Raw genomic sequence first — 23502 nt, forward strand, 5'->3', positions numbered from 1 at the left:
GCAAGAGTGAGACCCGAGGTATCCTGCTGTGGCTGGAATTGGAGAAGCGGGGTCTGATAAATCGCAGCTGCCGGTCCACAAAGGTTTGCTATCAGAAGCACCTTTGTGTTTCATTGCTGCAGAACCAGAGGAGGGGAGGACACAGGGTTAGACAGGTAGAGGACTTGGGGTTAGGCCAGGGGTGGGGTTTGTTGCGTTCAGGATCGCGGACGAGGGGGAGCACGCGGGGGTTTAGGGTTAGAGAGGGAAGAGGACTTGGGGTTAGGCCAGAGGAGGGGAGAACACAGGGTTAGACAGGTAGAGGACTTGGGGTTAGGCCAGGGGTGGGGTTTGTTGCGTTCAGGATCGGGGACGAGGGGGAGCACGCGGGGGTTTAGGGTTAGACAGGTAGAGGACTTGGGGTTAGGCCAGGGGTGGGGTTTGTTGCGTTCAGGATCGGGGACGAGGGGGAGCACGCGGGGGGTTAGGGTTAGACAGGTAGAGGACTTGGGGTTAGGCCAGAGGAGGGGAGAACACAGGGTTAGACAGGTAGAGGACTTGGGGTTAGGCCAGGGGTGGGGTTTGTTGCGTTCAGGATCGGGGACGAGGGGGAGCACGCGGGGGGTTAGGGTTAGACAGGTAGAGGACTTGGGGTTAGGCCAGGGGTGGGGTTTGTTGCGTTCAGGATCGGGGACGAGGGGGAGCACGCGGGGGGTTAGGGTTAGACAGGTAGAGGACTTGGGGTTAGTGCTGGGTTTGGGCCCTATAGGTGATTGCTGATGGTTGAGCGTATACTGTGCTGTGCCACATAAGTCAAAATAAAATAAAAAAATTAAAAACTCTTTCACTTTCCCTTGTCCCTTCCTTCCTTGAAAATAGTTGTCACCCAGAGAGTTTGCGTGGGCGGGGTGGTACACACCATCACCTTCCCGCAGTGTTGGTGTTAGAATTGGGTCGGTGGTTTGGGGAGCTTGGGGTTATGGGTTAGGGTTAGGGTTAGGGTTAGGGTTAGGGTTAGGGTTAGGTAAGGGAGAGCCCACGAGCATGGCACTCATTTGCATGGCACTCGTTTACATACCGCTAGCCCATTGGTCGAGGCACTTTGACACCGCCCAGAAAATGTCAAGACAGTGCACGGACGTTACAGGGTTTTGAAACTTTGCGCCACCCTGTGGACAAAAAAAGCCACTGCGACAGTCAAAGTCGAGCACTAGGTCAACGGTTGTGGCCTCGGGCGTCTGGTGAAGCCCTCGTGCTTGCTACGAGTCTGAGAGGCGCGCGCGGGCGATCTCCCTGCATTCAGCAGGCCTCCAGCTTTCCGTGGGCATGCGTTGTGTGGGCGTTTGTCCCCCGATTGGCCCCCCTCGGACAGGCCAAGGCGCTAGGCGTGGCGTGATGATTTTGCACTGGTCACTGTTCATCTCACCGTGATAATACCCGAGGGGCACACCTGTACGGCCACTCTTTGTCAGACTCCCAAAGCCCCTCTGAAGTGGAATATACATGGCGGTCTTTCATGGGAGCTTGAGGACGGGGCTTGGGGCTTGGGGCTTGGGGCTTGGGGCTTGGGGCTTGGGGCTTGGGGCTTGGGGTAAGGGATAGCCCACGAGCATGGCACTCCTTTGAATGGCACTCGTTTACACATTGCGAGCCCATTGGCCCTCAATAGAATAAAGGCTCGATTGTATAAACACTATCCCTCATCATTAGTGCATGTAATTTGCTCGAGGACGAAATGGCGTGTTCATTTCAGAGTAACTTCCATGTCAAAGCGGGGGTATCTGTTCGTCGTGGGCTTTTATTTTTTAAGATAATATAAACCACTTTTTGGAGGTGAACTCTTTGATTGGTCAGTTCCTCCCATAGACTTATAGTGGATACCGGAAAAGTGCTCAGTGAGGCAAGCGAGAGCGCTAAATGGACCGCGCCATCTTTCAAGTTCCGGTTCGTCCGGTCCCAAACAATAGGCGCGTTCGACTTCATGCAGCACCGGCGGCGCCGACAGCCAGCTGCAGCCAACTGCCTTGAAGCTGAGAATGCCATTGGCTGCTTCAAGTCAGCCGGGCTGCAGGCGATGCCGGCACTGCATAAAGTCGAGCGCACCTATAAACTCCCTTCCGTGAACACCCCGTCACTAGAAACAAAACCGGCTAGCATTGCGGATTATATCAACGTGTATGAATAGACCCTGTGCAGAGGTGGTGCTTTTCCCTTATAATAATTTCATTGTATGTAACTTTTAATAAAAATTAACAATAATACAAACATTTAATATGGAGATTATTCTCGATTCCGTCCCCAGCTCCTGTCCTGAGATATGTCTCCTGTCATGCTAGCCCTAACCCCAGCTCCTTGTCCATGTCCTCCTCTCCTGCACATAGGATCCTCACATAGCATGCACAATGACAGTTTTTTTTTTACTGTCGCTATGTTCAAGTATTTTAGTCAGTCTTTTTGTCAGGTACACAGATCAACACAAGGTTAGACTGGGCACTGAAATTCTTAAGACAAGACAACGCAAGCACCTGGCATAACATAACATATAAGTACACAGAACATAATTTACATCTATGCTGAGCTTTTATTTGTCATGTACACAGAACAACACAAGGACACACGCTAGGACACATTTCTCAACATTTATGTCACTTTTTCCAAAATCTTCACACAGTGATCACAACACAAGTATATTCGATTAGATTAGACTTTAGTTTAACAGTTTTGAAACAGCCTGAATGGACTGTAACTGTAGGGTCAAATGTCCACATTTTCAGCCCAAGCTTTTTAAGACAATAACATGTCCATATTCACCTCAACAAAAAAAAAAACACAATTCACAGGATGTACACACAACATGACCCATTTTAAAGAGTTTTAAGGAAGCAATTTGAAATATTGTCTATTGCCTCATCAGAATGTCCGAAAAGTGATTGCTTTCTTTTTAAAGGCATCATGAGTGCGTGTGGGTGTTCTGGCATTGATGCAAAGGTCGACGTAGAGCTTGTATGCTGCTATTGATGCACTTCCTCCATGTGCCTGAATTGCTTGGTGTGCAAGGTCAAGTTCTTGGGAAGACCAACGCATTTTATACCCAGCTGGTAAGGCCAGACTGGGCGTGTGGGTTACTGTCTGTTGTTGCTGATTGTCATCGCGCAGCAGGTCTTCAAAGTCTTCTTCCTGTTGATGTTGTTGTGGTTGTTCGTGCCAGGCATCAGGCTTTACCTGGCTTAGCCCCACTTGCAGAGGTGTTATTTTAAAGGGTATTTCGTGGTCTAGGCGATATATCCTCAGTTTACTTACACCCGGTAAAATGGTTTTGCTTTGTATCTGCAAAAGTCTGAGCCTGGCTTGTGTGACGGGGAGCGCCATTTCGAGCCTGGACAAGCTGTTGTAGTCCACGTAAACACCCTGCTGCAGCAAGGCTACACAACTGAGGAAAGTGCAGACAGTAACCAGTTGTGGCCTACTCAGATTCCGTCTCTCTCCATCCAGACGCTCCAGCACGGCTAGCATCCATGGCATTCCGTTCTCTTTGGCGGCGGCCAAATTCTTTTCAAAGGTCAGCCCTCTGGAAATCAGTTCGACCACAACGTCTGCTTCGAAAAGAGCTGCTCTGGCTTGCGGCGTCGGGTTCTGCAGGGGGGCGAGCACGTTCCAGTAGTCCCGTTTGTTCCAACTCACCTTTACATTGCGCGTCTCGTCGTGCAGTTTGATGGCAGGGAAAAAAGTGATAGCCAGGGAAGTCAAAGCGGAATCTAAGATGTCTCTTACTGGCTTACCAGCTGCCTCCAGGAGAGCGGCCGCCCTTCCATACGTGTATGGAAATGCAAACATTTTGACTTTTAACAGCTGTTCCACTAGCTGACCAGTGCTGAGTGTGCCAGTGCAACGGCCGAAACTGGGTGGTTCGTTTTTGGTGAATGCTTCAAGGGACAAGTTGTTGTTTTCCAGCAGATCTGAAAGGACGACTCTTAACAGGCGTTTGCCTATGACGGGGAAAGCTGCCTCCACGTAATCCGCGAACGCAAATACTCTTTGAATTCGGGCCTTCTGCTTTTCATCTTTGGTCCAATACAAAAGTGGAGGGGGAGTGTCTTCCAAAGTGGCAGAGTTGACGGGAGCTAAGCCCAAGATTCCCCTTTCCCAGGTTAAGCTTCTTTCCTTGTCAGTGGCCGGCCCCAGGTTAGCAGCAAGAACCAAGTCATACTTGCTGGAGGGCCTTCCCCAAAAGAAGACTTCCAAAGCAATCTCGGCCTGGAAAGCAGTCCAGGACTCTGTGAATCGGCCAGTGCCTCGGCCTGCGTCAAGGGCTGCCTGTAGCGTGTCACAGAGGTGAGTTGGCAGTTCCCGCAGTAAACTGGTGAAGGTGTTGCCTCCTGGCACTCCACACTCCTCAAAAGGCAGTAGCATAGGCTCCTGTTCAATAAGGGCGCGCAGCTTTGGAACATCAAAAAAGTCTCTCCCACTGAGTGCACGGCACATCTGGTTTGCTGCACATAGCGTGACAACTTCGACCCTGGCGGCAACACGCGTTTGTAACTTTCTGGTGTGCTCTCTCATGTGAAGTAAATAGTCCCTGCTGCGGTTTGACATGGCCCTCGCGGTCATGTGGTGCATAAGCCCGCAGCAAACAATCTCCCCCGAAACAGGATGAGAGTAGTATGTACGTGTTCTGTTGTGCGGAGTATCTGCGTAGAGCTGTATGAATGTCAGTTGTTCTGGAGAAACTACAATTTGTTGGAGGCGCTTGCTGATGTCCATTTTTTTACCATCCAGATTGCTCTGAAAGTTCACAGTTTCCCTCATGGACAGGGCAGCGAACACACTGCCCTTTAATCCTACAAGCTTTTGTAGTGCGTACTTTGACCAAAAATGATGATGATCTCCACACTTGGACAGGATGTCACAAGCAGTGTGGATGCTAACACTTTTCACCCTGGCGACTTCACACAGCTGGCAAAGATTCAGGTCAGACCTTTGTTTCTGTCCAAACTTGGTCAAAATCACAATGGTCCTCAATGAATTGTTCTTCCCTGTGTTGGCTAGAGCATTGTCTATCAATGTCAAGTAAAATCCCTGGTCCGGTTCAAGGACATTGACCCTGGACAGGTCGTACATTGTGTTTTTCCGCACTGTGGGTCGCGACATGTCGTCTAATGAAAGGTTTTCTAACAACATGGTAAGTTGTGTATGCACTTCAACAAAGTACTTCAGTGTTTCGGTGTCCATGTTCTGCTGAAACTTCATCCAGTCACGTCCATCTCTTTCAGCGGGTATCAAAGCGACGGTCAAGCTCCATCCCTGTGAGGTGTTCAGAACATGAAACATGAACATGAAGTCACCCGGCCTGCAATTTCAGCTGTTGCTAAATAACATACAGTTCCTAATGGGCGTAATAGCTTTTAAAACTACCACACACAAACATACAAGTAAAAAAAAAAATGGGCGAGAGAGAATGCACCATTGAGCACAAGAAAGACAAATAATTAAATGATTACTGTGAATTACCTGGGATTCAGCCAGTTTAATCCCTTTGCAGTGCATGAGACATGCAAAACCCTTATCAGAGTAGACATGGTTGTTGCTGACGTGCTTTTTTAGCAGATGAAATGCTGGCTTCAAGTTGTACTTTGTCGGTTTATCAAAAGAGACATAGTTTAATGGCATTTTGATAGCCGCCATGTCCTGGAGCTCTAGCACCACACCATCAATGTCAAATCTGTACTCCAGAAAGGTATCTTGTTCGTATGCCGTCAGCCGGGTTGGATGAACAGAGATGTGTACGTCCTCGTCAGAGAGAAATTCTTTAACTCCGTTAAACTGACTGCGCCGGTGCGCAAGGTTGCTGGTGTTTTCTTTAGCTGTCGTGGTGTATGTCAAATGGTCAGCATCCGTTGTCGTCCTGCGCGTAAGTGAAACACAACAAGAGGATCTCCTGATGTCATAAAAGCTACTTCACAAAGGTATGTCAAGCAGATGGTCTGCATCTCATTAAAACAAACAAACTCCCAACATCTTCTAGTCTTAACACATTCTCACCATTCCCTGGGTGATAAAAAAGCCTACAGTCATGTAGTCAAAACATTACATTGTTAATTTCTCCAACAAGCAGCAATAGCTTTCAATGTCAGATCTGATCTATTCTTGTCGATACATAGTTTCCAATTTTGTAAATTAAATTGTGATCACTGGAAACAATTACTAATTCAAAGCCAAGTTAACATGACTGAAAAAATACCTCATGTTTTCCGTATCCACTCTAGCCAGAACAGAATTTTCACCCTGCAAGTAAACACGTTCCTTCATTGAATTAAATGCGTTGACGACTCATCAAATACTACAATCAATAGAAGAAAAAAAAACTAGTTAGTTACCTGCATGTCTGCATCATGGGTAGGCATTGCTGTGTGGATGGAAGTAACAGTATAGGCATGTTTAATAATACACACGTGATATTACACATTATTAGTAGGCTATGGCTTATATGTAGGCCTACTTTCGAAAACAGTAGTCGTATAGTTGGTCAAATAGAAAACCTTGTCAATCTGTAGGCTATGTGAATTAGGCTATTTACAGTTTTTTTCAATCGCTATGACAGTTTTTTCAATACCTTTAACAAGTTTTCTAAACTCTTGACACAGTTAGCAGAACATCCGCCTGTGCTGGCTATACAATTAACACATTTCTTGTTGCTTTGACACACAATGCATAGAGTAAACACACATTTTAAATGCTTGAACTTCTTTTACACACAAGCTCCACCAAGACCAACACAATCGATTTTTACGGACCAATTTACCAATGCTTTAACACTGTATGTCAGAACAGATAACACTATGTTCAAAACCTAAATTATTGGCTAAAGTCAAAGTAAACAGCTGTTCATATTGTGAATTGAAACACAAATATATCCCCTGTATTTTAATCCATTGCTACTGAGAAAAAGCTGGTTGAAGTTATGCAAATGCTATAAATTACAGTTGATTCCCAACTAGGAAACACTATGGTGTTGAGGTTCTTTCAATCGTATGACTATATGGTATATATACTGCAAAGTGGAGCTCTTTGTGCTGATCTTGTGTGGAAAAAAAACAATATAGAGAAACAAGAAGAAAGTAAGAATACAGTACAGTAATACCTGCACAAAGGAGATGAAGTACCAGGACAAGGGAGAGGAGTGGGACAAGGGCAAGGGAGAGGGAGAGGAGTTACAATGTGTGGTGGCCTCAGAGAAATGCAGTTTCTGTATTCCATCTGATGTTAGTGTTTTTTATGACATTGTGCTATGATTGACTGAATGTTACTGTGAAAAGAGAACGGGTGTTAGTGTTTGGTAGACATGGTGTCATTTTTAGTATATTTTTGTGTTATGACAATTAGTGTTTTGAGTTTAGTTTACAATGTGTGATTTTGAGCATGAAATTAACCGTTTTGCCAATTGTGTGTGGTAGGTGTGTTGGTGCGTTAAGAGTTTCGAAAAATTGTTAAAGGTATTGAAAAAACTGTGATAGCGATTGTAAAAAACTGTAAACATTATAGGAATGATTACCTACGTCCCTGCAGGCCCCAATCCAGTTATTATTAATTCAGGAACATACCAATCAAAACGAATAACAAGTATAATATTTTATATTTCTCAATCTTATTAACCTACCTGCTTCAGGCCCATCGATTATATTGCTCTGGAAGTCGGAGCCAAACCGCTCACGAAGTCTAAGAAGTCGCCGTGATATTGTGTCAAGTTCCATCTCTGCCTGTTTTTTTAATTCTTCAATACGTGCCCTAAGTTGTTCCGTCATTTTTTTCTTTTCAGTAAAAAAATATAGGCCTACTAGGCTAGAGTGCAACGGCAAGGAATTCAAATGGTCGGAAATTTAGCCTACTGACCAGTTAACGTTTTTGCATCTGTGGTCAAGATAAACGTAATTTTTACATTAACGCATATTCCTAAATCTTACGCTATAGGCCACACCTATTTTGGTGAGATCGGAATCTGTCACCTAGGGCTCCGGAACACATGTGACTTTAGTGTTTACTTCGCCTTTTTTTTTATTCAGATCAAATACAAACAATCCAGGGGGCTATTGTACAAAAGTAGAATAAAGAAATCCAGGATAACTGAAAAAGCGCAACTTCATCAACCATTTCTAAACAACTGCAATAGTAGGGTTTAAGCATTTAAGTAATGCATGTTAATAAAAAATACATAAGAACACATTCAGACGACAGCGGAATACCTGTTAAAAACGTTTATTTCGGATCAGAGCGGCAGCTGATTTAACACGAGACTCCAGAATTAATCTTAGCCTGGCTGTTAGCCTGCTCGGGAGCAGGAGCTGCAAAGAATAAATCTCCATGGTTACTTGGCTGGGTTTAATTCATCCTGCTTTCGTGCAACCAACTCAAAGCTAAATTCATCCAGGATAACTTGAATATCCCGACTTAATCCCTTATCCTGGTTTCGTGCAATAGCCCTCAGGCACTTAAGCAGTAATTTCCCAACCAATGAATATATCTCCTGCCTCAGTTTCAACAAGAATAAAACCCATAAACAGATATAGACAATACTTGATAACAACAAAAACAATACAAATAATATCAACATAACAAACACAAGGACATATTTACAGCCATGACCAAATGACCTCCTCCAATAAAAGTGGCCAGAGGGGAGTCAATTCATAGGGGTTCATTTCATGGCGTGTGGCTTTACATTTACATTTACATTTATTCATTTAGCAGACGCTTTTATCCAAAGCGACTTCCAAGAGAGAGCTTTACAAAAGAGCATAGGTCACTGAACATAACAACGAGATAGTCCCAAACATTGCAAGCAGCCAAAACATGAAGCATACATTGTGAAAAAGCTAAACAAGTGCCAAAAGGGAAGACCCATAAGAGCATGTAGTTATACAAGTTACAAATAAAACAACATGAACCATAAAAGTGCAGGACTGTACCTGTAAAAGAACAATCAACAGTAAAATATTACACAGCAAGTACAAGACTTAACTTCGTTATATCTAACCTACAATAGCAACAAGTCACTCAATAAGAGTCGTAGTGATCCTGGAGGAAACTAACAAATCCAGCCAAGCATTCTTAAGTGCCGTTGTACTCCCGGAACAAGTGCGTCTTGAGCCTTTTCTTGAAGGTGGGGAGACAGTCAGTGTCCCTGATGGAGGTGGGGAGCTGGTTCCACCATTGGGGCGCCAGGCAGGAGAAGAGCTTGTGTTGGGACCGGGCAGTCTTGAGCGGTGGGACCACCAGGCGGTTGTCTGAAGAAGACCGTAGGTGACGGGTGGGGGTGTAAGGTTGCAGGAGAGACTTGATGTAGATGGGTGCAGTCCCGTTCACTGCTCGGAAGGTCAGTACCAGGGTCTTGAATCTGATACGGGCGTTGATGGGTAGCCAGTGGAGGGAGATGAGGAGCGGGGTAACATGGGAGCGTCTGGGTAGATTGTAGACCAGGCGGGCCGCTGCATTCTGAATCCTCTGAAGAGGGCGGGTTGCACATGCTGGGAGACCAGCGAGCAGCGAGTTGCAGTAGTCCAACTTGGAGAGGACCAGTGCTTGGACTAGCAGCTGGGTGGAGTGCTCAGACAGGTATCTCCTGATCTTTCGGATGTTGTAGAGGGTGAATCTACAAGACCGGGAGACTGCGGCGATGTGGGCCGTGAAGGAGAGCTCGTCATCCATTGTAACCCCAAGGTTCCTGGCAGAGGATGAGGAGGTCACCGTCGCAGATCCCAGGGTGATTGACAGGTCGTGGGAGATGGAGGGTTTAGCCGGGATGATGAGAAGTTCTGTTTTGGCGAGGTTCAGCTGGAGGTGGTGCTCGGTCATCCAGGCGGAGATGTCTGCGAGGCAGGCCTCAATCCTAGCAGAGATCCCCGGATCGGTCGGGGGGAACGACAGGTACAGCTGGGTGTCGTCAGCGTAGCAGTGGTAGGAGAAGCCATGGGAGGTGATGATTGGTCCAAGTGAGGTGGTGTACAGAGAGAAGAGGAGGGGTCCAAGGACGGAGCCCTGTGGGACACCGGTGGAGAGCTGGCGGGGGTCTGACAGTTTGCCTCCCCAGGAGACCTGGTAGGATCTTCCCGAGAGGTAGGATGAGATCCACTGGAGTGCAGTGCCAGTGATGCCCATCTCTCCAAGTCTGTAGAGCAGGATCTGGTGGTTAACCGTGTCAAACGCTGCAGAAAGGTCCAGCAGAATGATGACGGATGACCTCGAAGCCGCTCTGGCAGACTGGAGGGCAGTGGTGACTGAAAGGAGGGCAGTCTCTGTGGAGTGGCCGGTCTTGAAGCCCGATTGGTTGGGGTCAAGCAGGTTGTTCTGAGAGAGAAAGTTAGACAGTTGGTTAGATACAGCACGTTCAATTGTTTTAGAAAAGAAGGGTAGCAGTGATACCGGTCTGTAGTTCTGGAGGACGGCAGGGTTAAGGGAGGGTTTTTTGAGTAGAGGAACAACTCTGGCCTGTTTGAAGGCAGATGGGAAGGTGCCAGAGGTAAGAGAGGAGTTTAGGACATGGAGCAGAAAAGTTATGATAGAGGGGGAGATAGTTTGAAAGAGAGGGGAGGGGACAGGATCAAGGGGGCAGGAGGTGGGGCGATGAGAGAGAATGAGGTCAGAGAGCTCTGACTCGGACAGGGGAGAGAAAGAGTTTAGACATTTAGTTGGGTCAGTCGTGAAAGGTGAGGGGGTAGGAAAGGTGGGTTTAGGGAACCGACTGCTAATGTCGGAGACTTTTTCCTCAAAGAAGGAGGAGAAGTCGTCTGCTGTCAGAGTGGAGGGGGCGGGTGGGGGAGGTGGGTTAAGAAGGGTGGAGAAGGTAGAGAAAAGTTTGTGGGGGTTAGAAGCAGAGTTAATTTTGTTAAGAAAGTAGAGGGTTTTAGCACCAGTTATGTGAGAAGAGAAGGATTTAAGGAGGGAGTGATACTTATCAAGGTCCAGACCGTCTTTGGACTTGCGCCATCTCCTCTCGGCTGCTCGAAGGGTGGACCGCTTTTCACGAATAACATCCGTAAGCCACGGGCAGGAGGGAGAAGATCGTGCAGGCCTGGTTGACAGGGGACAGAGAGAGTCAAGTGATGCAGTTAACGTGGTTAACAGGGTGTCGGTGGCAGTGTTAGTGGGGTAGGACGAGAACTCGTCAATGGGAGGGATGGAGGATGTTACAACAGAGGAGAAATGGGAGGGGGATAGGGAGCGGAGGTTGCGCCGGAAAGTTACGAGGGGAGGGGAGGTAGGAGGAGTTGGAGGGAGAGAGACAGAGAATTTGATAAAGTAGTGATCAGATATGTGCAGTGGGGTTACAGAGGTTACATATATATACATTCACACCCACAATACGAGACATACAACGAGGCTGGAGGAAGAAGACCTAAGTCACGTAATGTGTTGGCAAAGTATTGTTGAGTTGCTCTTGCGCATGGTTGTGTTGGAAGAGACCGCGCGCCTCAGTGCGCCACTGCTCGCCATAGCGCGCCACAGTGTCCGAATCCTCAATGAGCAAAACAGCAGACCAGATCTTCACAACTATAAGCACATTCTCAGCTTCACACTATTGGCGAAATACTACACACAGTGGTTTTGCAAATCACTAAGTAATAATGTTGTTTACAATATGTGCTTCATGTTTTGGGCTACTCGCAATGTTTTGGGGCTCTCTTTTTGTTATTATCAGTGACCTATGCACTTTGTAAGGCTCTCTCTTGGAAGTCGCTTTGGATAAAAGCGTCTTCTAAATGAATGAATGTATACAATGTATCCAGTGTTTTTGCCCAGTTCGGTAAAGTGCCCACTAGATAGCAGTGTAAGAGCACAAATAGTAAGGGCAGAGCCTCTAGTCAATGTGATGGGTATGAGCATAAATTGCATAGTGTTTCAAGTTTCAAGTCTTTTATTGTATAAGTAGCAATAGCTTTCAGAACAACACAAGGTCAGACTGGGCACTGAAATTCTTAAGACAAGACAACGCAAGCACCTGGCATAACATAACATATAAGTACACAGAACATAATCTACATCTATCTACATAAATAATCGACTATACTAACCCTAATACAAAAATGTCCTAAATTACAGATAACAATAAATAATACACTATACTAGCCCTAAATGCAACATAAAACCTATTTCAACCCTATAACCCATTCTAACCTAGGTGGAGTACAATACAAAAGTGCAAAATGCAGATCAGTGACTATGTCAATGACCATACAGGAGCCTGGTGGCGTACAAATAAATAAATAACATTACAAAAAAACAAGTTAGGAATACACAGGGTTGAAGACAGCTGGACAGTACACATATTAGCCTTATTCAAGAAATAAAACATGTAATACCCATGGCAAAATGTACAATTGTTTGTCTTACATGTATCCTATTTTAATAGTTACATAATGCAATAATGTTAAACACACACAACATTGTATTTGGTCTGCTCATCTTTATTACATTGACGTGATTGAGACTGCTTACTCGTTCCAAGGCCTATTGACAATGTGATTACAATAGTTAAACACAGTGCACACACACATCATTTATGACAGGACATTGAGGATCGGTTCAAGAACATTAGTTCCCAAATGCATCCCTAGTTGTAACTCTAATTTAAAAAAAATGTGTTCAAGGAACATTCTTCGAAGAACTGGTGGCGTGTACTGGTGGACTCCACTTCAGAACAAAGGCTATAATCTTTCAATCCTATTAAAGCCTACATTATTCTCACATACATGTTACATGGTGCTCATGCAATGCAAAGAGAAGGCAAGATCCAGAAAGGTAGTTCACTCTTTTCTTGGGGTCATGTTTAACATAATTATTGTTGCTTCTTATTGAATGACTTTTTGATTTGACTTAACATGATTATATGTTTTTAAGTGTCTTCTACCCATTTTGTAACATTGATGTTCTTTGGGGTCATTTTCACCCCAGGCTGTTTTAGCTGTATGATACATACAAGAAATATCTAAATGTACATACATTTGTTTTGAATGTTATAGGGTTATAAAATGTTATAAAATGTAAAGATATTATGGTTCCCCTCCCCACTTGAATGATAGGGTAGACTTAGTGCTCCTAATGTCATCAAAGTGGGTTTGCATATATTCCATAGTCAGTCAAAAGGTTGTTTTGATGTATAAAGGGGGGTGGGGGTGGATTTTTTTATTTTATTTAAAGGGCTATTTAGGTGTGTGAACAAACAAACAAAAGTATCTGACACAAAAAAACCTGGGTACAAATCTGATTCTGGGCGTTAAAGTAGCTACTAGCTTTTTTGCTATAATTGGGTGCATTTACATGTTAATGTTCATTAATGTACACAGACGGCTCGCGTTTTGCAGCATTGGCAGGAAGAGCTACTGATTCTGAGACCTTAAATTAGACTCTTTCTGTGTTATCTTGCAGGACACGACCCAGCCCACACTTGGAGCCGGCAAGGACATATAAGTAAAACACTTGTACAACACTCTCCTGCATTTCACAGCCATACAATGGAATATCAGTCCAGTGAGATTCCTCTCTTTCTCTCCATCCTCCCCGTTCTCCTCTCTCCCCCAGTGTCGTACAAGCGTCTCCTGTCTCTCCAGAGTCTGAGTGAGGTTGCCAGTCCCTGGAGGGGGCTGACCCTGAACCGCTGCCTAGTTCTGGCCCTGCAGCTGGTTCTGGTCAGCACATCCCTTGCAGTTGAAGGTTCAGACCATCATAAAGCCCCCTCCTCACTCCACCCTGGAGCCCCCAGACGAGGCCCCCTGGAACACATGCTCTCAGCCTTAAGGGAGGGCTGGCCCCCCCGAGGGGGGCAGGGGGGCCAGGAGGCTCTGGTCCGGTTTGGAGTGTGCCCGGGGTCGGAGGGGAGCCCTGTCGCTGCCCTGGCACGGCTGGTTGGTGCTGGAGACAGACTGCGTGTCATGCACCCTGAAACAGGTCACCACGGAGACACACCCGGCCTCACTCGGTTCATATTCAGCACATCATGCATCTTAATAACATGTTTTAATTTTGTTTATTCACACAGAGCTGTTGGAGGAGAAGGGAGGAGGAGGACGAGGACGGCTGGTGTTGAACTTTCACCTCCCCCTCTCTCCGCTCCTGAAGCTGCATCCTGTCCTTGCCCTGGCTTTCAGTGTTCCCATGACAACCTCAGACATGGAGGTCTCCTTCACCAGCCCTGCCCTTCAACCTCCTACACAAGTGAGGCTCCACCCATCTCCTAGGCCCCGCCCCCAGGCCAGGGAAATTGTGGTCTTGACTTTAAATGTTTCTGTGTCTCCCAGACGCTGTGTCTGTCATCGAAGACCCAGTACCTGGTTCTGACTGGACAGCCTTCAGGGGGCCACAAATGGAGAGTTTCTGTCACATTGAAGACACCGGAAACAGAATCAGGCATGAACCAATGTTCAGCTATACTTCATCTGAAGTTCAGATCCACTTTTTTGGCTAGTTAAACCTCTCTAACCCCTTCTCTCTCTGCAGGGAAAAAGTTGTCTGAGCTACAAAGTATTCTGATTGGTGGAGAAACATCAACCCCTCTGCTACTGTTATCATTGGATAGAGCGACAGGAAAGAGGTGAAGTTTCATTGTTTCACAATTAAATCACTTTCTAAGCCAGCTCATCATTAAATTTACATTTTTATAGCAGATTATGTTGTCCAAAGCGACATCCAAATTGTATTATGTCACAGAATTGCAGAATTGCCAAACCATGACTTGATGATTCCTCCTGAGTTCAGAGTTGTTCATCTGTGTTCCCCAGAGAGACACCGGAGCCATGCGGCTTCCTGTGTGAGCTCCAGAGCTTCCTGTCTGAGGTGCTCCCACAAGTGCCCCTCCAGAACTCCGCCCCCTTCCCCCTGGCATCCCTGAACTCCCTGCCCCCCCTCCCCCTGGGCCCCTCCTCCAGTGAGGCACTCCTCCTCTGCCTCATCAACTCCTCTGGCCCCACACTGTTCTCCTTCCCCCAGAGGAGGCCAGTGCTGGGGGGGCAGGGGGGGGCCCTGCTGGGGGGCCAAAGTGGGGAGCTTTCCCTGACCCCCGTCTTGCTGGAGACCCTGAGGCTTCGGCTGGCGGAGGCCGTGGGCCGGCTGGGGCGGGAGGAGCTTGGATTCAGCGGTATGGACAGGCTGTGGAGGCTGCAGGAGCTCAGCGCCCTCCCCAGGCCAGGAGAGGAACTGCATAAAGGTCCACATTCTTGATTAAGATGCTCATAAAGATCTGTATTTGTCTTTGATCTGTCTTTGGTGAGTGTGTGTGTGTCAGTAACGGGGGGTGTCCCCACCCCCAGGTGGGGGTTGCTCCAGAGAGAGACAGTATCGGGCCCTGCTCCTGCTGAAGGCCCTGCACATGGTTCAGGGGCAGCGGGAGGTGAAGCGGGGCCTGCGTGTGGCGCGAGCATCCCCTGAGCGGAGCTCCGTCTGCCAGCTGCACAGTCTGACCGTATCCCTAGAAAGCTTCTTCAGGGACCCGCCGCACGCCAACATCAAAAACTGTGAGGGCAGCTGCCACTTTCCCATCCTGCAGGGCGTCAACGGCAACAACCATGTCATGCTGCTCAACAGCCAGGTATCCTGCACACCCTGCATACTGTACACTACACTTACACCATGTTCATTATACCTTACCCTCCACCCTACTCAGTGTAGGAACAAGGTGGAAGTGCAGCTCTGACCAGCCTGTTTGTGTGCAGGTGCAGAGAGGGCTGGAGCTGGGACGAAGCCCCTGCTGTGTGCCCCTGGAGTACGGCCCCCTGACAGTGGTGGAGCTGGATGCCAACAACGGAGCCACCATCAGCATAAAGGACAACATGGTGGCCAAGAAGTGTGGCTGTCGCTAAAGAGGAAAAGAGGAGGGTGGAGAGGAGGAGAGTTGGTCACACCAGTGCAAGAAACCCTCCCCAACCCTCCCTCGCCCCACCTAAATTATCGCTTTCAGTTCTGTAGTACGTTTTAATAAAGTGTATTTAAAAATAATCAGGACCTCTTGTAATTATTGTCACCTTTTGAGATATCCTGAAAATTTGAATGTGAATGCATTCATGATTTATGACATGATGATGTGCATGATGGCTGCACTAAAAGCCTTCATTTGCAACAGGACATTATTACTGCAAGAGACCATATGCCTTACAAAATGTCATCCTAATAACAGGTTTAGTCGATTGTGTGTGTGTATGTGTGTGTGTTTGTTTCCAGCCTGTCTGTGTGTGTTTCCAATATGTGAAGGGCCAAGGAATATATCACAAATGATTTGTATTTATCCCTTGACCCCCCATAGTTTAGATTACTTTTCGGCTCTATATGTATGGATGATTACGGTAAATAATCCAGGTCACGGTGACACTAGAATAAATATTGATCTAAAACCATTATCAAATGTCCTCCTAATAAGGTTGTGTGTTTCCAGACTCAATATATACAAAAAATAGGGGGCCAGGGGGATATATATATATATTTTTGTATTTACATGATTAAATAGCAGTACATAGTACTTAGCCGAGGAAGCCCCTGGCCCCAATCTTAGTTACTAATTTCGGCTCTATATATATATCGGCTAGTTATGGTAAGTAATCCAGGCCACGGTGACAAAACCGCTAGAATACATCTAAAAGCATGTATTTACAAATAGAAGGTTTTCACCGACGTCACGTTCTGAGCAGTAACCTGGATGCACGGCCATTGTGGAGGCACTTGGTGTAAATAACTGAACGGAGTACATGGAGTATTGTGCGCTTTGGATACTTTAAGTGAATGTAGCCATGTGGACGATTAGAACCTCACTTTGGATTGACGACAGTATGAAAATATAGGACGGTTTTATGTTAATATCGCTCTGGAAAAGAGCGTCTGCTAAATGAGTAAATGTAATATAAAATGTAATCTTCATGAAAGTCAGTTGGTTTAACTGTTACTGTAGCTAGCTAAATGTGGGAACGGAAGATAAAGTTATAAAGAGCTAGCCTAGCTAAATTGTCGTCCTTTAGTTTAAACTCCGTAATGTTAAGCGTATATCGTAATAGTACTTGTTTTTGTACTACTTTAAATGCAATGACAAATACACTGAGTAGCCTACAGAAAATATGCGTCTGTATTTTCTGTATTGTAAAGTAAACTAATGGCGCCCCATTACTATCCCCCATGTTGAGAAACACTGTCCACATGTTGAAGTGCTTGTTGTGTTCGAAAAAAAGGCTTGATATATAAATACTATCCCTCATCATTAGTGCATGTAGGCCTACATAGGGTTTAGAGCAATGCAGATATTCTTGCAGCGCGTTGTCATAACTATTATAAAAAGATTTTGCATTCACCTGTAAACTAATGGTTTGTGTTCTGTTCCAATCCATTTACCTAGCGTCCTCAGGTCTCTGACAATGTCTTCTAGACGGGATGGCCAGTCCGGACAGAAGCCGGGGTGGAGCAGGATTGTGCGGTGCTCAGAGGAAGACTCTGCCATCTTGAACTTTGTGTGCAAGCGCAAGCGTGAGACCCGAGGTATCCTGCTGTGGCTGGAATTGGAGAAGCGGGGTCTGATCAATCGTAGCTGCTGGTCCATGAAGGTTCGCTATCAGAAGTACATTTACATTTAGTCATTTAGCAGACGCTCTTATCCAGAGCGACTTACAGTAAGTACAGGGACATTCTCCCCGAGGCAAGTAGGGTGAAGTGTCTTGCCCAAGGACACAACGTCATGCACACCGGCCGGGAATTAAACTGGCAACCTTCAGATTACTATGCCGATGCTCTACCCGCTCAGCCACCTGACTCCCTAAGTACCTGTGTTTCATTGCTGCAGAACCAGGCCAGTCTTCTGAACCAGAGGTCGGAAAGCCAGCCTCTATCCTAGTGTGGCTGTAATTGGAGAAGCAGGGTCTGATAAATCGTAGCTGCCGGACCATGAATTAGGTTCGCTAACAATTGAGATTTCATCTTTGGGAGTATAATGTGTACAAAACCTTTTTTATAATGCCTTTTTAATGTGTTCACAGTGGTTCTCAAGTGCCATCTCAAGCCGGAGTAGAGGACTTCCCCCATTTTTTCCTCGCCCCAGCTGGAAGACCTGTCGTGAACCACCCAGAGTACAAACAGTAACCTTTTTCTATATGTTAGGTGAGAAACAAGTGTATTCCCCTTTCCCGCGCTGCGCACCAGCATAAACGTATACAAAGTTACAGATAAATGGGTACTGTGTAGACGGTGATTGTGTGTTTTTTTTGCAGGTGCATCATGAGCGTGCATGTAGGCCTACATAGGGTTTGGGGCAATGCAGATATTGTTGCAAGGCGTTGTCATAACTGTTGTAAAAGGATTTTGCATTCCCCTGTAAACTAATGGCTTGTGTTCTGTTCCAATCCTTTAACCTAGCGTCCTCAGGTCTAACCCCGACAATGTCTTGTAGACGGGATGGCCAGTCGGGACAGAAGCCGGGGTGGAGCAGGAGTGCGCGGCGCTTTGGCAACACGTCAGAGGAAGACTTCGCCATCTTGAACTTTGTGTCCAAGCGCAAGAGTGAGACCCGAGGTATCCTGCTGTGGCTGGAATTGGAGAAGCGGGGTCTGATAAATCGCAGCTGCCGGTCCACAAAGGTTTGCTATCAGAAGCACCTTTGTGTTTCATTGCTGCAGAACCAGAGGAGGGGAGGACACAGGGTTAGACAGGTAGAGGACTTGGGGTTAGGCCAGGGGTGGGGTTTGTTGCGTTCAGGATCGCGGACGAGGGGGAGCACGCGGGGGTTTAGGGTTAGAGAGGGAAGAGGACTTGGGGTTAGGCCAGAGGAGGGGAGAACACAGGGTTAGACAGGTAGAGGACTTGGGGTTAGGCCAGGGGTGGGGTTTGTTGCGTTCAGGATCGGGGACGAGGGGGAGCACGCGGGGGGTTAGGGTTAGACAGGTAGAGGACTTGGGGTTAGGCCAGGGGTGGGGTTTGTTGCGTTCAGGATCGGGGACGAGGGGGAGCACGCGGGGGGTTAGGGTTAGACAGGTAGAGGACTTGGGGTTAGGCCAGAGGAGGGGAGAACACAGGGTTAGACAGGTAGAGGACTTGGGGTTAGGCCAGGGGTGGGGTTTGTTGCGTTCAGGATCGGGGACGAGGGGGAGCACGCGGGGGGTTAGGGTTAGACAGGTAGAGGACTTGGGGTTAGGCCAGGGGTGGGGTTTGTTGCGTTCAGGATCGGGGACGAGGGGGAGCACGCGGGGGGTTAGGGTTAGACAGGTAGAGGACTTGGGGTTAGTGCTGGGTTTGGGCCCTATAGGTGATTGCTGATGGTTGAGCGTATACTGTGCTGTGCCACATAAGTCAAAATAAAATAAAAAAATTAAAAACTCTTTCACTTTCCCTTGTCCCTTCCTTCCTTGAAAATAGTTGTCACCCAGAGAGTTTGCGTGGGCGGGGTGGTACACACCATCACCTTCCCGCAGTGTTGGTGTTAGAATTGGGTCGGTGGTTTGGGGAGCTTGGGGTTATGGCTCAGGGTTTGGCTGTTGGCGTTGGCCTGGGGTGAGAACGTAGAGGTAGACAATGGGTCGGGCTGAAGTAACGTGTCCGTTCTGATACAGCAGGTGCTGTGTGGCGACGATGGTTGAGTGTAAAAATAGTCACATGACTTGGCAGAGTGACGTCGTGACGTTTTTGAGCCCCCCAAACGCCAAACCCCTCCCTCCAATTGAGCTCTATAAATGGAGCAGAGGGCGCATGGGCGGGTGGGCGGGCTAAATTTTCAGAGTAAATTTTGCAGCCCGCTTCTGACAGCTGCTCCGTTCATCCCTATTCATTTGGGGTCCACCGTTATTAATGTGGGGTTATTGCTGTTATTAATGTGGGGTTATTGCTGTGCTGCGGCAATGCGCTTCTCATCCCCGTTGTGACGGGTGTGTCTTTTTGTTGGCGTTTAGCTGTTGATAAAAGGCTGTCATTACTGAGCAAAGTCGATGTATTGTGCATAGCTCCGTAGCGGGGCGAGGGCGGCATGGGAAGACGTTGTGCGCGCAACACAGCTCATGCACCCACATACAATGTGTACAGTGGAGAATGCCCGCAGTCATTTGTGTGTGAGTCGTGTTTAGCTGTTCGTGAGAGTGTGGATTTGTTGAGCAAAGTGTATATACACATATTGCCGAGTGGCTATTGCACGCTGTCGTGTTGCGCCCACAGCGCGCCACAGTCCAGAGTCCGTGCTGCGCGTCTCCCCCAGTCAAAAGCCAGCGCTCCAGTTACGGATTTGTGTTATTGCAACAAATATGCTGCAGTCCCGCAGGGGGCGCCGCACGGCCGGCCGGCTGGTCAAAATGCATTGCTTCAAATGAAGAAGACGAACGCGTCGTTCACTCTCTGTGGTCGTCATTGATTTCGTTCGCAAGTGGCGAGCCAGACCAAAACCCCCGTTTCATTTTATCCTAATGTGTGAACATGTGAGAAAAAATGATAAAGAAAACGATCAGTGATAAAGAGAAGCAATCGTCGATCCATAAATTCATCAATCAATCAATCAATCAATCAATCCAAGCTTCTGCTCCAAATGACGTCAGTGCGGTCAGCTGTGGGGTTTCATTGGGGTTTCATTGGGGTTTGGGGGGATAGCCTAGCCCTCCTAGCCAGCCTGTGGGTAGTGGGCATACGTAGGTAGGTAGGTAGGGTAGGTAGGTAAGGGAGAGCCCACGAGCATGGCACTCATTTGCATGGCACTCGTTTACATACCGCTAGCCCATTGGTCGAGGCACTTTGACACCGCCCAGAAAATGTCAAGACAGTGCACGGACGTTACAGGGTTTTGAAACTTTGCGCCACCCTGTGGACAAAAAAAGCCACTGCGACAGTCAAAGTCGAGCACTAGGTCAACGGTTGTGGCCTCGGGCGTCTGGTGAAGCCCTCGTGCTTGCTACGAGTCTGAGAGGCGCGCGCGGGCGATCTCCCTGCATTCAGCAGGCCTCCAGCTTTCCGTGGGCATGCGTTGTGTGGGCGTTTGTCCCCCGATTGGCCCCCCTCGGACAGGCCAAGGCGCTAGGCGTGGCGTGATGTTTTTGCACTGGTCACTGTTCATCTCACCGTGATAATACCCGAGGGGCACACCTGTACGGCCACTCTTTGTCAGACTCCCAAAGCCCCTCTGAAGTGGAATATACATGGCGGTCTTTCATGGGAGCTTGAGGACGGGGCTTGGGGCTTGGGGCTTGGGGCTTGGGGCTTGGGGCTTGGGGCTTGGGGCTTGGGGCTTGGGGCTTGGGGCTTGGGGCTTGGGGTAAGGGATAGCCCACGAGCATGGCACTCCTTTGAATGGCACTCGTTTACACATCGCGAGCCCATTGGCCCACAATAGAATAAAGGCTCGATTGTATAAACACTATCCCTCATCATTAGTGCATGTAGGCCTATGTAGGGTTTAGAGCAATGCAGATATTTTACTGAACAGCAGACAGACAGACAGACAGACAGACAGACAGACAGACAGACAGACAGACAGACAGACAGACAGACAGACAGACAGACAGACAGACACACACACACACACACACACACACACACACAGACACACACAGACACAGACACACACAGACACACACAGACACACACACACACAGAGAGATGCTCAAAACAGTAACCCTTTGATATGTTAGGTGAGAAACAAGTGGATTCCCCTTTCCCGCGCTGCGCACCAGCATAAACGTATACAAAGTTACCGATAAATGGGTACTGTCTAGACAGTGTTTGTGTGTGTGTGCGCGTGTGCATGTGCGGGAAACTGAGAGACGGGAGATATGTGTGCAGGTTCTCGAGGGAAGGCAGATTGCAGCCAATCACCTTCTCTGCAGTGCGGATGACACGCTGCAGCCTGCTCTTGTCCTTGGCAGTGGCAGCAGCAGCAGCAGCAGCAGCGTACCAGGTCAACAAAAATAAGAAGGCAAGTGAAAAAGGCAGGTAACAGCTGTTTTCTTGCGAATCTTGCACTGCGCCACCTTAACTGGGTTGTGCTCCTTTGCACTGACGACTGTCATATACAGTGCCAACTGTTTGCATTCAGCACCGTACTTCTAACTGTAATATGCAATCAATTTCCACTGCACTTTGACACTTTTTTTTTTTTTTTAAGGATAGCTTCTGTCCATACTTTATTGCACAACACCTGCACTTACTTCTGGCCAGACCTAAACTACATTTGGTTGCCTTGTACCTGTACTTGTGTAATGACAATAAAGTTGAATCTAATCTCATCTTTGGTTCTCCAGGGTGGAATGCAGGAGAAAATCAACGGGAACCACATTGAAAAAAAGGACCAGGAGCCCTCGTCATCGTTGTTACCTGTTGGGATGTCCTGAAACTATGAACGCCAACGCAGGTAAGTAATACACAAGGTAAGTGATGTACAAGAAGTAACATACACATAGGAAAAGGTTCACACACACACACATATATATATATATATATATATATATTTATTCAAACACTAACAGTGTCTGCAGGTAGGTAGGTAGGTAGGTGGGTGCCAAATATTTGGAGATCAAGGTAAGTGGTGTTGCAACGTTTTTTAGTGTGTAGGTGAGTGCCATTTTTGGACATCGTTACCATTGTTTGAGCTGCTAAATCAATGCTAAACACACACACACACACACACACACACACAGACACACACAGACACACACAGACACACACAGACACACACACAGACACACACAGACACACACAGACACACAGAGACACACACACACACACACACACACACACACACACACACACAGAGAGAGATGCTCAAAACAGTAACCCTTTGATATGTTAGGTGAGAAACAAGTGGATTCCCCTTTCCCGCGCTGCGCACCAGCATAAACGTATACAAAGTTACCGATAAATGGGTACTGTCTAGACAGTGTTTGTGTGTGTGTGCGCGTGTGCATGTGCGGGAAACTGAGAGACGGGAGATATGTGTGCAGGTTCTCGAGGGAAGGCAGATTGCAGCCAATCACCTTCTCTGCAGTGCGGATGACACGCTGCAGCCTGCTCTTGTCCTTGGCAGTGGCAGCAGCGTACCAGGTCAACAAAAATAGGAAGGCAAGTGAAAAAGGCAGGAATGCAAATGGATGCGTTGTGAAATTGTGTGTTTGCTTTTCTTTTGCAGGTGCTCTGTGGCGATGGACGAGTGTGTAAATCACGTGTCTGCAGGGAAAGGTAGGTGCCACATATTTGGAGATCAAGGTAAGTGTTGTTGCAACGTTTTTTAGTGTGTAGGTGAGTGAGGGGGTGCTCCTGGAAGTGTGTGACCAGTGTTGTTTGTAGCTGTGCCAGGCGGTTTGTTGTTCTGGTGTTGTTTCAGCCTGGTGTCTATCGATGCCCCGGTTTCTCCAACGTAGTGTTTGTGGCAGAGGGTGCAGGTGATGACGTAAACCACATTGGAGGTTTGTGAAGTGAGACTGCCCGGAACCGGAGCTGATGTGTGACTGTGGGGGTTTGTGATGAATTTTCCGTTCTTGTAGGGACTCCACTACCTGCCATCGAGCACATCCAGAGGAAACGCTGTCTGCATCGAGCTCGCAG

The 23502-nt window shown here is 47.4% G+C and overlaps 2 protein-coding genes and 1 long non-coding RNA gene across 3 annotated transcripts; 2 read left to right on the top strand and 1 right to left on the bottom strand.

The window, feature by feature from the left end:
- Positions 1 to 2843: 2843 nt before the first annotated feature.
- Positions 2844 to 5127, bottom strand: LOC146281782 (uncharacterized). Its single transcript, XM_084701974.1, has one exon. It carries the CDS (start codon positions 5125 to 5127, stop codon positions 2890 to 2892), a length of 2238 nt encoding a protein of 745 aa, XP_084558100.1. The 3' UTR covers positions 2844 to 2889.
- Positions 5128 to 12740: 7613 nt separating this feature from the next.
- On the top strand, positions 12741 to 15927 carry LOC146281783 (anti-Muellerian hormone-like). The gene is made up of 8 exons (XM_084702057.1): positions 12741 to 12768; positions 13549 to 13914; positions 14008 to 14181; positions 14265 to 14390; positions 14464 to 14557; positions 14745 to 15169; positions 15273 to 15550; positions 15675 to 15927. The coding sequence occupies exons 1-8, from the start codon at positions 12741 to 12743 to the stop codon at positions 15819 to 15821; spliced, it is 1638 nt and encodes a 545-aa protein (XP_084558183.1). The 3' UTR covers positions 15822 to 15927.
- Positions 15928 to 16658: 731 nt separating this feature from the next.
- On the top strand, positions 16659 to 18352 carry LOC146281784 (uncharacterized). Its single transcript, XR_014762496.1, has 3 exons — positions 16659 to 17543; positions 17780 to 17889; positions 17973 to 18352. It is a non-coding gene; the product is annotated as an uncharacterized LOC146281784 (long non-coding RNA).
- The last annotated feature ends 5150 nt before the right edge of the window (positions 18353 to 23502 follow it).

This window comes from Hypomesus nipponensis, chromosome 7 (assembly GCF_054491055.1).
Source record: "Hypomesus nipponensis isolate SF chromosome 7, ASM5449105v1, whole genome shotgun sequence".
In the NCBI taxonomy this organism is placed as follows: Eukaryota; Metazoa; Chordata; class Actinopteri; order Osmeriformes; family Osmeridae; genus Hypomesus; species Hypomesus nipponensis.